The 14523-nt window shown below is 41.8% G+C and overlaps 3 protein-coding genes across 3 annotated transcripts; all 3 read right to left on the bottom strand.

Annotated features, from left to right (window-relative positions):
- Positions 1-1827: 1827 nt before the first annotated feature.
- LOC117861146 (diacylglycerol kinase 4) lies at positions 1828-11157 on the bottom strand. The gene is made up of 12 exons (XM_034744644.2): positions 10523-11157; positions 7548-7670; positions 6831-6968; positions 6664-6749; positions 5496-5598; positions 5336-5411; positions 4825-4907; positions 3830-3900; positions 2970-3047; positions 2788-2875; positions 2589-2705; positions 1828-2187 (listed from the first exon to the last, which is right to left on the bottom strand). The coding sequence occupies exons 1-12, from the start codon at positions 10949-10951 to the stop codon at positions 2032-2034; spliced, it is 1548 nt and encodes a 515-aa protein (XP_034600535.1). The 5' UTR covers positions 10952-11157; the 3' UTR covers positions 1828-2031.
- On the bottom strand, positions 8676-10488 carry LOC117861145 (pentatricopeptide repeat-containing protein At5g66520). The gene has a single exon (XM_034744642.2). It carries the CDS (start codon positions 10432-10434, stop codon positions 8686-8688), a length of 1749 nt encoding a protein of 582 aa, XP_034600533.1. The 5' UTR covers positions 10435-10488; the 3' UTR covers positions 8676-8685.
- Positions 11158-12226: 1069 nt separating the features above from the next.
- LOC140223049 (ATP synthase subunit epsilon, mitochondrial) lies at positions 12227-14421 on the bottom strand. The gene is made up of 2 exons (XM_072294392.1): positions 14131-14421; positions 12227-12603 (listed from the first exon to the last, which is right to left on the bottom strand). Exons 1-2 carry the CDS (start codon positions 14315-14317, stop codon positions 12578-12580), a joined length of 213 nt encoding a protein of 70 aa, XP_072150493.1. The 5' UTR covers positions 14318-14421; the 3' UTR covers positions 12227-12577.
- Between the last annotated feature and the right edge of the window lie 102 nt (positions 14422-14523).

Below are 14523 nucleotides of genomic sequence, written 5' to 3'. Positions count from 1 at the left end.
TCAATGCTCTCAATGATCTTAATGCTACCTTTGCTACAAATTATGAAAATTTGTTGTGCAAATTCAACTTGCTTAGAAAGGAGCATGAAGAGCTCAAATCTAAAATTGAGAGCATTGAAATTGAAACTAATGATTCCTTGGAGCTAGATGAATCATCTATCCTTTGTGCAATTCCTATATCTAATGTAGATGTTTCAACTTCTTGCATTGATTTAATTGATGAATCTTGCTCACCATCTTGCAATGAGAAATGCTTTAGGAATATTGTTGTAGAATCATGTGATGATCTCATTGCCAAGGAGAATGATGGGCTCAAACAAGAAGTGCAATGGCTCGTGGGCAAATTGGCCAAGTTGAAGGGCAAGGACAAGGCAGACAATGTACAAGTATCTCAAGACAAGTAGAGCAACGTCCAACCTTCTCAAGATAACCGTGATCACATGGTGAAGAAGCTTGAGAAGGGAGCAACCGTGACTTGCTTCAAGTGTCATGAAGAAGGCCACAAGTCCTACCAATGCCCTCAAGTGAAGAAGATGATAAAAGATGAGAAGAAAAAGATGAACTTCACCATGAAGTGCTCCCTCATCTACACCAAGCCCAACCCCAAGAACAAGGCCAAGAGCAACACATACATCATTAAGAAGAAGACCAATGGCAAGGTGATTGCGCATAAGGTTGGGAAGATGAAGAATGAGTGGGGTTGGAACCGACCCATTTGGGTGCCCAAGGAAGTGATCATCAACATGAAAGGGCCTCAAATGGTTTTGGTTCCAAAAGACACGTGAAGCCCATGATCAGGCTATGGGGGATTTGGAGGCTTAGCTCACAAGAAGATGAAGGTTCAAGTCTAAGAAGCCAAGCTCACAACATTGGACATATATGCCCAAGTCCCCCATCCAAAGGTAATGGTAGCTAGAACCTAACTCAAGCATCATTGTAGCTCCATTGCCATGTCTTGGATTGCATTGTGTTCTCATATGATCTATGTTGCAATGCCTAGTTGTTTTCATATGGTAGGTTGCTTGTGTTTCTCTCTAACCCATGAGCAACCTACATGGTTTGATATGTGTGGTTCTTTCATGATACATGCTCTTTCATTTAGTATCTTTGGTATCATGAGCACATTCGATAGGGTTAGTTTCCCTTTTGTTGTCAAAAACAATGTGCATACTCTTGGTTGGTGATTCAATCACTAAATGCACACATTTAGGGGGAGCTTATCCTGTGGTTTGTGATTTTAAGACTAACTTGTTTTCAAGCTTATCTTGTGTAGTCTCTTAATGGCGCGTTCTCGATCCGGTGCATCACTCTAAGAGCATGTTATTTCACTCTCAATATGAACTAACAATTCTATAAGAGTGACTATAGCAATATAAGCATTCATGCTTATTGAGTCATGTCCTTGCGAGCTTACATCTCTTATATAAGTATAAGTTCAAAGGCAATGCACTCGTACATTTTTTATTCTTGTGGTACCTCATGTGTTTCTCTCATGTGTTTCTCTTGTTATCCTCTTATCCTTGTGGTACCTCATGTGTTTCTCTTGCTATCTGATATGGTGTCTGCTGCTAACTCTAGTAATGGGTATCGGTCAGAAAGCTTGTTCAAAAAGTTTAGGACACGTCCATGCATGCAATTAGCGGGATATAATCCATTCAGTTATTGAAGCGGAATTTGAGGCTATTGTATTCTCGAAAAGGAAGGGTGGCAACTTGACTGCCACCTCGCTTTGCGTCTGCAACCAATACGGTCGATGATACCGTCATTCAGATTAGAGAATATATCTCCAACAGTAGCTTCATGCAGTACATGTAATTTCAGACAGAATTGCGATCAAAGCATAGCAGAGACACCGCTTCATTTTGTTTTCCACATACATGCTCAACTCAATATACAGTTACGGTTTCAGGTAACCGTGATCAAGGTTGTGCCTGGAGTTCATCGAGCTCCAAGCTGGAAGCCAAAAATATTTTCTTGGCCGCTCAAGCTAGGCCACGCCACCAAAAAAAAAATGGTCTCCAGCTAACGGTCTTAACCATTGATTATCAGTGAGGGGTAAGGCACCTTCTTTATATCAACAAATGTGGAATACTCAGAGCTAAGTGGTTGCTTCCACGGCTCCCCATCCATTTGCATGAAGGCGTCCCGCCATTGGCCACCCTTGATCTCTATCCGGATTGCTGCTGCCTGAAATGGGAATGGTAGCACCAAACTTAATATTGATCTCTTCTATAAGCGGAACTAACAATATTCTTTCCACTTTTTCTACAGTTTATAGAAGTTTTTTTTCATTTCATTTGTGCAATTTGCTCACAGGCCACAAAATAACTCCGTTGTGACCTCCATTCAGTCTTAATGAACGTGAACATCCTGTTATTCACACTTTTGTCACATGAAACTCTACAGGAAAGAAAATGAGCACATAGCAGGTTATCTGTTGCCCTGTAAAACACTGTATGTCTGTAAGATGGAAAATCACCCCTCTTATAATGAAATTCACAAAAAAAAAAAGGCATGGCAGAGTTATGCCATTAGATAATAAATCATCTTCAGTAATGACTCAAACAACTCGTGCAGGGAGCAAGTACCTGAGCTATGTGCTTTGCAGATATAAGTTCAACCATCACGAGAGAAGCATGCCACCCTTGCTTCAGTCCAAATATTTCAAGAAGGCCATCGTCTGAATGGGCTTCAACAAAGCCTTTCTGTTTGCACAAATGAATGTATTAGACGACAGTTTTAATGCAACTGAGATGATGAGTGATCACATTAATTTACTCAACATACTTTCTCCAAATATTCAGGCTTCAAATTTCCCCATGGGTTCCTTCCACTTGCGTAGTTGTGAAGGTTTAACGCAACAATAGCCCTCACGCTGCATCACAGATTCTCAAATGAAACTTTTCATTTTCTATATGTGGAAGCATGGTCCCTAGTTATCCCAAAATAGCAAGAGATTGTCAGCTTGCCTCGAAGGTACAGGAATGCTCTCCCACTCAGAGCTGTCCATCCTCTTGATTGATAAACAGATAATGTTCCTCAATCCCCTGACATATTATAGAAAGAACAAGGTAAGAGACCCCACACTGCCTCTGCTACCTGGGTTTGATAAATCAGTGTCGCTGATGATTAACTTCTCATAACCGAAATATTTACCTTAATTAGAAAGTGTAAAAGCAAGCAGACCCTAGTGAACAATATTTGGATTTGTGGATGACTTGGTTTCAGATTACGTTTGGATTGAACAAAAAATGCAGAAAGCCTTAAAAACTAACAAATGTACAATTAGAATTCAAAAGAAAGGAAACTGACAGCAGACGATATTGGGCATCTAAACTAAAGACTCGACCAGCCCTAATCCGTTATTTGTCAGCAACTGAAATAGTATCTGATTACTGGAATTCGGTGCAAACTAGTACAAGGATGTTTCCAGATAAATTGGTCAAAATTGCATCGCATGCCAATATTTGTGAGAAAACCCATTTGGTTCTATTAGAAAAAGGAAAAAATAAATTCAACCTTCAATTATGGTCCAATTTTTTTTCTCAAGTACAAAGGAGAGATGCACATCATACCATTAAAAAGAAAAATAATATGAGTCCAAATATAAACATTAACCCTTAACTATCAAAACTGTTTAAAAGTGACAATTGTTGATGTTTGAACTCATGTCATAGTTGAAGATTAGAAATGGACACATTTTTATTATAGAAAATTTTTAAACAAATAAAAAAACTAAAATACTAGAGTTGTCGATTGATTAGTAAAGTTACCACACATGTAGGTATCTGTAAAAAGGTATGATACATTTATAAAAAAGGTACTGTACCTTAATTCAGGGTCACTAATACACTGTGTAAAGAACCATCCTTGCTTGCAGGTGTATCCTGCATAAATTAACTGTCACAAAATCAGCCAATCAGTAATTTAGTTAGAAATGCTAACTCTAAAAGTGTTTAAAAGTATAGGCCACATAGCAAACATCACAACAGTCACACAAGAGCCTAATTTTGTTTGTGTCACCTTGAAGATGTGTATTATTTCAATGCAACTGCACCATGCTGTTATTTTTCTTTCTTACGATGTTATTGAGTTGATGTTATTCCTTTTTCTTTCTTATTTGTACTATGGCCAACAACAAACTGAAAAAAAAATATCCTCAAATGGATAAGGCATGTTTCCATTCATGCAGTGAAACAAAAAAATCTTAAATTATCACTGCTTTAATTAGAAAATTTGTACTCCTTAAGCTGCAAGTTTGGGTTCATTGTTACTTAATTTATAGAAGAGATTATTTTCAAGTGTACTCCTTACCCATTATTGTTACAGGGTATTTATACGAGAGAGGAAAGAGAAATGGCCTGCATGAGTGAAACCATAACTAATTGGGCCTATATACATAGTACTAAATATACTAAGCTTAAAAGTTCATATCTTGCCTTTGCTTTGCAGATAATTAATGGAATCTTAATATCTTGAAGAAAAGGTGATTCAGATTCATATACTGCCTTTTGGATCACCCAGAGAAACTATACATTACAATGAACAGAGCATATCTTATTCAAATTGCTTTCCCTTTCTTAAAAATGTAGCATCATTGTTAGTTAACCAACGAAACTTCCTCTATGTTGACTGCAGATTTCCTGTACATGCTAACCAATTCTCAATTTAACAATTAACATTACAAGCATGAATTGAAAATTTTCCTTCATCTAAAAGGATTTCTAAATTACATGGAAAACTAGAATGATCAACATTAGGGTTTAAGGTGATGAGCTGATGGGTCATCATAAATGTGGGAAAGAGAATCCACATGTTCCTTACCTTATTGGATAAAGGTCCATTTGCAAGAAATGGCTTCTCATCACGTAATTGGTGAAATCCATAAGCCACTTGAGCATCCATTCCTGCATTACAAAAGGAAATATATTGTCAAGACCCCGCCTCAGATTAGAAATGACCATATATGGTAATAGGTAACAACGAACAGAGTCGCAGCATGTATATGTTAAGTATTAATGTCCTATATATCATTTTCTTTGATGTTGGACATGAATTAATGGGGTAACAAGAAAGAAACTCTTGAAAGATTTTTTTTCCTCGAAAGATGTTCATCTCATGTCTCCAAGGTAGTATCGAGATTGTGTATTACTCCCTTTATTAGTGAACCAACATGAGAAGGTTCAGAAAGGATCAAACAGAACAACAATTATTTTGCCTATAATATAACAATGACTGTACCCATGATTTTTTAAAAAAAAAGAATAATCCAAAGATTAATGAGACGCTAACAAATATGTTCTTGAATAATTTACAGGGTGAAAAAGGAAAATACCTATGCTGAAGTAATTATAGAACACACCATCAAAGCAAGAGACTGTTTCAGGCAATTCTCCCTTAGCAGTGCCATCCTACAGGAAAGATAAACTTCTATCGCTATTAGTGGCACAGCTGTGACAACCCAAGTGGATAGTCTAGATGCATTGATGCATTACATCAAAAAATGTACACCCTCCAAGATGCCGAAGCGAATGAGGGAGGTCCAATTCTTCCTTTTCTTCTTCTCCATCTTCAGGCATAGAAACAACAACATGCCAACTGCACAAGGGCAACACAATATGAGTCATTCGAACTGGTAAATTTGGTGTATGGATCTTACCTATCGAAGAAGTGAACTTGATCATAAAGATGAATTATGTTGCTACAGTTGGTGAAGGAATAAGTAACTCAGCAAGAATAAGAATGAGAACAAACATCAAGGAGCAAGCCAAATGAAAAGCTACACAGGTGAATGGGGGAGAATGGCCATCTTTCTATAGTAAAACTTTCCTCTAAAGGCTTTAGCATGGGCGTAAAACTTCTGAGCTAGCAATCATGGTCTGTCGATTTAATCACCAAACTAAGACCCACCAAGGTAATAACACCTATGAAGTCAACAGCGCTTCACAGCCCTAGGTCCTGATGTGGGATTAGAAACCTAATAGGTCAACAGGATCTGCATGCATACTTCTATTAAGCTAGTACAGAAATGGTTGACTTAGTGAAATTTGCACCATTTGATTGCTCTGTGATATATATTAGAGTAGATGTAGCTGCACGATTAGAGCTGGAAGCCATATCAATTTATATATGATGGTACTCTCTTCATTTCCAAATAAATATAGTTATTAGATTTTTCACATGGAAATTAAATTAGTATATTTATCATCAAAACTATTCCATGTGAGTCTCTTTTAAAGAAAATCTCGAACACACAGGAGAGCTGTGTGTCATTTCATTAGAGCTTTTTACATTTTAACCAACATATAATTAAAAAGATATGGTCAAGGAGTGTATTGGAGAATATTATGATGAGGTCTGAAAGATCTATTTGGAAATATCTTTGTGTGGGTGTGTGTAGTGTTCTCAGGGTTCTAGCCCTTTCTTCTTTTTTAATATAATGGTATGCAGCTCTCCTGTGTGTTTGAGGGAAACAAATCTATTTTGAAATAGAGAGAGTAAATTAAGGGCATTCCTTGTTACAGTGATATCAAGATCAAACTCAATCAGTGCAAAGAAGATATATCAATATTAAAAAAAAGGTATAGATATATTTCAATGTTAAATTGCAACAGAATGCATTGAAGATATTAATGACTTCTCATTTTCATAAACAAGTGTCACCTGTCTAAACAAGAAACCGAGCCGAAAATAGCCTTGTAGAGAGACCGTTTAGCAGCTGCTTTCCATGAGAATGAAAATGAAGCACCCTGAAAATAACTGTTATGTGATGAAAAACCTGTAGTAATTAACTTTGCAAGATTGTATTGTGACAAAAGAGATCCTTTTACCCAACCAAAACTTCTGGAGAGATCGTTTCCGGTTCCAAGTGGTATAACAGCAACTGGAGGAACAGGCTCCCTGTTCTGAACATATAATTCTCCTAAACATCCCAACACCCAACCTACTGTTCCGTCACCTCCTGCAACCTAGGAAAGATGAACTATAATAAGTATCTAGAAGTTGCAACACCTTTTTCCTGAGGTGGCAATCAATCTGAGTCCGTGTTCAAAATGTCTCAAAAGTACAGTTCTCATTTATATCAAGGAACATTGGCTAACAATAAGAATGGGGATTTTATTTCAGCCGACAGGCCTCAATAGAAAATGAAATGAATTGGAACACGCCCAAAAGCACTCAACTGCGGATCATTGCTGGGGATCTCAACATCATTTGCACTGCAATACAAGGACAACAACTAAATGAAACTCATGGCTAGATTTCATGAAACTCTCAATGGGGCATGGAGGAAACCATAGTATTTTTGAATGTAAAAGGAGGTTGTTGTAGACTACTCTGGCTCTGTTATATCAAACACAAACCAACATACTTCTTGTTGATGATTTTGTTTAGATACTTGAATACTTGATACTAATTATAATATCTACAATCTAGCTAGTATAAATGTAACTCATGAAGCTCCCTGAAATGCATAAAACAACCAGGAGAAATGCATACTAATATTGTGAATGTTGCAGCTACCACAACCAAAAAAGTTTTGTACATACCATGACTCGCAGATTATTGCGAACAAACCCCGCACTATGATCCCCAGAGTCGGCAAGTTGTTCCAAACAAGCCAGAGCATATTCCACAAATTCAGAAGGCTTCACAACAGTAAGATCAAAAACCTGGATTTGGAAAAGCAATTGCTAGTAAGAATGCATTTAGTGCCAAACCATCTCGAAGTTTCATAAACAGAACAGAGCAACCCCATATATTAAAGATATGGCATGATGATAAATGTTTCCATCCTTCATCTAAGCATAGGTACAAAATGAGTGTTTCTACAACTTCCTTTACAGTTTTCAAATTCAAGTGGTATCTAGTTTGTAGTAGTGGTCAGACCTGACAAGTTTCAATAGTGACCTACAAAGGATAGTAACTTCATACAGTGCTGTATAAAATAAGCCAACTCATATTTATATAAATTGAACCAACTTCAATACAAAGGATAGCTATGGTAATATTTTGCATGAAACATCAGAAAAATTCATGAATGTGCATCAGTTTTTCTATCTGACAATTTAAATTTCCTTAGCACACAATGTATTGATTATAAAACAGAAATAATAAGTTTCCTATGCTAGCATAGGAAAATGATCTGTTCTACCCAGCTCAATTTTATTTTATCTAAATCTAGAAAATGTACTACCTCCATTTAACTATATCTCCACGTACAAAGATTAGATCCCTACCAATGTTAGACAGTTCATCTCTTACTTAGTGCCATAGTAGGGTAAGAATGGTGGCAATGGATCAGTAGCATTTCCCATTTAATCCACAGGCAAGGTTCACACCTATGTAGTAGATTACTTGTAATTATCAATTAAAAAGGCAATAGCCTCAGTTTCCACAAATGATTATAGCATGAGCTCAATGCAGATTCATCACTGTATCTTGAATGTTCAAAAATCAATAAATAAAGTATGAACAATTGCATCCATGGACGATAACTTGGTGACAGCATAACTACAGGTGTAGATTAGTAGAAGCAAGGAATTTGTCCTTCAATTAACTTGATTCCCTCCACATGGGAATCCTTGATACTCAGAATTTTGATGAACAAAAACCTTTCTGTATTGACTAACCAATAGGCAATACTCATGAATCAGGTACCAATTTTTGCGCAAACATTGTTAGCTGTTACCAATAGTCCTTGCAAGAACAACTGCCATCTTTGAACAAATGGAAGCGTGTTCGATCTCTAACAATAATTTCCCTTCCATATACTTTGGATATTAGTTTGGTGACATGATGGCAATCATGGCAAACTCTGAGGTTCTTGACTATCCGAATGGGCATGTCGACACTTGTACTAATCAAAGCAAAAGCAATTGCCAGCTTCTCACTGTGCCGGCTGAGAGCATCCTCCTTCTCCTCTTCTTCAATGTCAAGCAAAACTTCCTTCTTATCTGGGATGTAACCCTCCTCTAACCTAATTCTACTATCAATTTCATGCCATTTTGCCAAAATATCTTTTATGCGTGGATGAGACAGATCTCCAACAATGAACTGATGAATAATTCCTTTCATCTCCACAGTGCTACAACCAGGTGTCTTGTCAACTCCCTTTTCACGCATTAGGTGCCTAATTTCCCTCGCAGAATTGTGCCTACCTGAAGCAGCATAAATGTTAGCTAGAAGTACATAGGCACCACTTTTGTCAGGTTCCAACAAAATCCAATGCTTGACAACATACTCAGCCAACTCCACATTCTTGTGAAATCTACAACCAGCCATGAGAGCTCCCCAAATCAGGGCATCTGGTTTCATGGGCATTTTCTGAACCATCTCTTTTGCCTCACCAAGCAAGCCATTTCGTGCCAGAAGATCTACCATGCATCCGTAGTGCTCAATCTTTGGTCTAATGCCATATTTCCTCACCATAGAATCAAAAAGCTCCCGACCCTTGTCAACCAACCCAGCATGTGTGCACGCACACAATGCGCCAATGAAAGCAATATCATCCGGCCTGACACCTGAGCTCTCCATCTGGGAGAAGAGCGTTAATGCCTCTGATCCTCGACCATGGATTGCCAGGCCTTTTATCATAGTAGTCCAAGCCAGCACATTCTTGTCCTTCATTGCCTCAAATACATCCATTGCAAGCTGCACCTCACCACATTTGGCGTACATATCAACCAAAGCAGTGCCCAAAAATACAGTGATCCGAGTGTCATTCGCCTTCAGGTAACCATGCACCCACTTCCCCTGCTCCAGCGCCCCGTGCTGCGCACATGCTGCTAGCACCCCAACCAGCACCGTGTCGTCTGGGCAAACACCTTCAGCTTGCATCCGTGCAAATATCTCCAGAGCCTCCCTCCCGTCCCCAGCCTGCACATACCCATTAACCATGGCGCTCCAGGACACGGCATTCTTGGCTGGCATTTCGTCGAACAGCTTCCTGGCGTCCGCCACCCGCCCCGCCCTCGCATAGGCCGTGATGAGGGTGTTGAACGAGGCGGCGTCCACGGCAGCAGCGGTCCGCAGGAGCAGAAGCCCGTCGTCGAGCCGGCCGAGGAGACCGGCGTGGACACGGATGAGCGCGTTGCTCACGAGGAGGAACCGCTCCAGGCCGAGCTTGACGGCGTGGGCGTGCACGGCGAGCGCCAGCGCCGACGCGCCCGGGGCCGCCAGGGACAGCGCGACCGACTTGAGGAGGGAGGGGAGGGTGTGCGGGGTGGGGAGGAGGCCCGCGCGGAGGAGATGCGCGTAGAGCGGGTGCGCGAGGTGCGGCCGCGCGGAGCGGGAGAGCGCCCGGATGAGCGCGTCGTGGAGCTCCGCGCTCCGCCGCAGCCGCCCCGAGGTGACCAGCGCCGCCTGGATCCGCGCGATTGCCCGCGCCTCGCCGCAGTGGGACAGCAGCTCCACGTAGCCCGCGACGCCGGCCATCTCATGACGTCACGGGCAACGGCACGCGACACGAACGGCCATATACAAATAGAAAGAGAGAGAGAAGACAAAGGGGCGGTTATTTGACCTGGTCTTCGCCGATGAGCTCCTGGAGGCGGGTCTTGAGGACGGGGCCGAGGCGGCCGCCGCTGCGGGGGTTGACGAAGGCGACGAGCGGCGACTCGGGCGCGTCGTCGTGCGCCGCGGCGTCGAACCACGGGTTGCACGCGCCGTCGCGGTCGTCTAGCGCAAACGCGCCCGCGGCGGGGTCCCTGGCGCGCATCGCGGCGTGCACGGCGGCGCGGAGGCGCCGCGGGAGCGCGGCCCGCGACCGCAGGTCCTCTTTCTCGAACGGGGACGCGGCGGCGCGGCCGAACCCGCAGCCGCGGAACGAAAGCGACTCGATGAGCGCACCCACCAGCGGCGGCGCCGGCGGGGTGGGCGACCGCGGCGCCTCCGCCCGCTCCGAGGGCGTCGGCGAGGGCGCCGCCGAGGAGGAGAAGGACGACGACGGCATGGGGACCGCGACGTCGGAGCACGACCGCGACCGCGATCGCCACAGCGACCGCGATCGCTCGCTGGTGGGGGTCGGGGAATGCGCCGTGGCAGGCGGGAGGGGGAGGCGAGCGCGCGGCGCGGCGGTTGGAGCGGAGCGGAGGGAGGAGGAACGGGGCGCGGTTTCGTATGGCTGGTTTTTCCCGCGGGGAGGAGGGGAGGAGGAGGCTCAAGAGCTGGGCGCCAGCTTGCACAGGCAGGCAAGCTAAAGGAAATTATTTTTGATAAATTTGGACATAGAAATAGTTGTCAAAGTTTATTACGATGATTCTTTCAAAAGAGATTTTCAGAAACTATGGTCAGATGTATATTTTCTGAAAAATCGAAGAATACACGATGAATTTTCTCGTAGCAAAAGACAGGACAGATGCGGTTCTAGCACGAAGGCATTCAACATGATGGTTTGTCAATGCCTTGTTGGCGCGGCAGTAAAGAATGAGGGCGTATCCAGCCATAGGAGAGCTCTTAAAGATGGAGACGGCACGAGAGCTCTCCATGGAAATGGAATAGATGGGGGTAAACAAAGGACAGTTCGAATAGGTTATGGATGATCCAATTGGCATCTGGCTACTATTATTACCACGATCTAAAATAATTTTAGAAAACCGTTGGTTAGCGCCTCCAACTTCAAAATAATTGTCCATCTTTGAAATCGAAAGTATATCTACTCTAGTTTTGTTACATTCCAGGTAAACGCTTTTTGTATGTGTTATAAATGTTTAATAGGTTAGTGAGATCCAATCTAGGCTCAATGCAGCTTATTGTGATAGATTACACATACAAATTGAAATTCGTTTGGCGCTCGTGCCTGAAAACAGAGCTCACCGAATCATGTTAGCAAACATTTGATCTTACAAAATTCGCACTGTGCTCACTCCAGGTACAAGATAACACCCTCTTACAGGAGTATTCTATTCATCGGCAGGCAAACTATGAGGAAATTCACAACGGTTTGATGCTTCGCAGAACTTCACAAGAAACACGTAATAAATTTTGATTCTCGAAGAACTCACAGGGGAGTAAAAACAGCTGCAGATCAAGTACGGCATGTAGATCATAATATGCTAGCAACACAGGTAATGTGGCTTTAGTGGGGCAAATTTTGAAATAGCTGAGGGTAGCTTGGAATCCTTTTGTCTGGCCAGGACACTGGCACGACATATTACGAAAATATAGTTGATACCAAATGACAGAGGAAGATCGAACTACACGTGATTATTTGAATAGACAAGAGCAATTAGCAACATTGATAATAACTCAAGATTGTTCAAAAAGGATCCATTGTAACAAAGAATTTATTCTTCAGCACTGACCGTACTATCAAGCTGCTAAATAGCAGATTCCAGGTACAACAGCTCGCAAGAACAGATTACCTTTATGTTGTATATGACGTTTCTACCTTCCATATAAAAATTCAATTTTTTTAATATATAACTTTGTGGAGGATAAACTAAAAGAATTTTCAGGCTGTCTATGCAGAGATCCACTGCATTCCTCATCCCTTGAAATGGAGTGATCTCAAGATGGACCATCAAATCCAGGATGAGATAATTTCTCAATCCGAACAGCCCAGGTCACCGTAGCACCTTTATTGATCAGAATCTGTGCGGACAGCTGAAAACGAAGAACCAAGTAAGTTTCAAAAGAAACATACAAAAACACTATGTATGGGAATTCATTTTTCTTCTGCAAAATTTTTAAAACAAGCTGCAAACAACCATTATGGAAGTAAAATATAAACAACAAACACTCCCATATATCAAAGAGATTGCTAATTACTCAAAATAAAATAGATGGAGATGCAGCAATTTCAGAAGATCATTGTGAGCAACAATAACATCCAATCCGAACACCTAGAAATATCAAACTCACTATACTTCTATAATTTCTTTACTTTTATGCAGATTGCAAGTGCCCTGGATGATGCTAGCGTGAAACTGAAATATCCTGTGCTTTGGATCACTAGAACATATTGCAAGTTTTCAACCATTTTACCCAAGTGTTCATTGTGCAAGTGTACAATTGTAAACATCCTTTTGCTAACATGGTTCAAGTTCGATAAGACATCTGCAGAACAATTAAGCACTGAAACTGTGAAGGTACAACTGTTTATCCAATCATTAAGGAACATTCAATCTCATCTAGAATCATAATGAGCTAATTCCATGGAATTAGCTTACAAGGTACTGAAACATGGTATATCAACATTCATAAAACAATTGGTTTTCTTTCTACGAGGATTTTTCTTTTTCCCCCAAATTATGTGTGATTTTGTGCAATGACAGATTCAGGCATTCAGCTGATTATATGGTTCTAAAATTTACATAAAAAATGAGATAGAAAAAACAGCACCGTTGTCAGGGGAATGAATCAACAAATATCATCAATTGCTATCCTCAAGCTAGATTTTCTAACACAAGATAGACTAGACATCATCAGTGCCATGATTTCCTCCAAGTTATATCAACCATCGTGATTCCCTGTAGTGATGTGCATCCCGTTTTCATGCATAGCAGTAATACCTCCACAACTTCATCCAACAATGTAGAGCAGCTGCACGTCATCATGGTTTCAGTATGTTCTCATAGGACCCTAAATCCAACTTTTACAGTTCGAAATGGGAAAGCGAAAGTCTCTAGTTTTTTCCTATCCACAAAAAGTTGAGATCCTGAGACGCATACATATAAGATCGACCATGCAATGTATTCAGATTTCACAAGCACCCATTCAGCTCTACAATCATCAACTACAGTAGTCAGCAGGGATTTCTAGGTAGCTCCGTTTTACACAATGCTGGCATTTCTTTTGATGTTTTCAAATTGCATCATGGAATTCAAACAGATGGAGTCACATTACTAATTGGGCAGCTCGTCATTAGCCCATTCCCAAAATCCCCAGAATGTTATTATTGACGATGACCAAGGTGGCATCCTTTTAAGTTTTCCTCTACACATCATATTTCAGCTAACAGCATCAAACAATCGCAGGTCAGATTGAAGGCACCACCAAGAAGCCAAATGCGAACCCTAAGATCCGGTCACAGCACACAGGAACCCCGCAGATCGCATGGAATCTAAAAGAATCCAACAAAGGATGCCGGGAGCGAACGGATCGGGAGGTGGGAAGGGGCAGGGCACTCACTGGGCTTCTCCTGCTTGCCGTCCGCCCACTTGGCGACGGAGAAGTGGACCTTCTCGCGGGAGGCGGCCTCGGACTTGAAGGGCTCCTTGAGGCAGTTGCGCACCAGCGCGGCGCAGATGTTGGAGTAGCCGATGTAGGTCATCCCAGCCGCGCGCCAGAAGGGCACCGCCGCCGTCGTCGCCGACATCGTCGCGTTCCGCCGCTCCCTTCGCGCCGCCGCTGCGTGAGGGTGGAGATGGAGGAAGACTGGAAGAGGAATGCGAGGATGCGTGAGCACTGTCGGGTGGGCCGTGTGCGAACTGGTTGGACGGGACCTTAACTAAATTAATTAATTATATGAGAAAAAATTGCACTTGCAATTCAACGGGTTTTCAATTATTTTTCACATATTTC

The sequence above is a fragment of the Setaria viridis genome, chromosome 6, assembly GCF_005286985.2.
Source record: "Setaria viridis chromosome 6, Setaria_viridis_v4.0, whole genome shotgun sequence".
Taxonomy (NCBI): domain Eukaryota; kingdom Viridiplantae; phylum Streptophyta; class Magnoliopsida; order Poales; family Poaceae; genus Setaria; species Setaria viridis.
This window is presented reverse-complemented; position numbering and strand designations above follow the sequence as displayed.

Bases quoted from the DNA above. Each gene is read 5' to 3' on its own strand.
- LOC117861145 (XM_034744642.2), bottom strand. From the start codon at position 10,434: ATGGCCGGCGTCGCGGGCTACGTGGAGCTGCTGTCCCACTGCGGCGAG.
- LOC117861146 (XM_034744644.2), bottom strand. From the start codon at position 10,951: ATGCCGTCGTCGTCCTTCTCCTCCTCGGCGGCGCCCTCGCCGACGCCC. The intron at 6,969-7,547 runs GTATGTACAAAA...CATCTTTCCTAG, and splicing joins GCAATAATCTGCGAGTCATG to GTTGCAGGAGGTGACGGAAC. The intron at 5,599-6,663 runs GTGACACTTGTT...GCCCTTGTGCAG, and splicing joins TCGGTTTCTTGTTTAGACAG to TTGGCATGTTGTTGTTTCTA.
- LOC140223049 (XM_072294392.1), bottom strand. From the start codon at position 14,317: ATGTCGGCGACGACGGCGGCGGTGCCCTTCTGGCGCGCGGCTGGGATG. The intron at 12,604-14,130 runs GTGAGTGCCCTG...CTTCGTTTTCAG, and splicing joins CGGCAAGCAGGAGAAGCCCA to CTGTCCGCACAGATTCTGAT.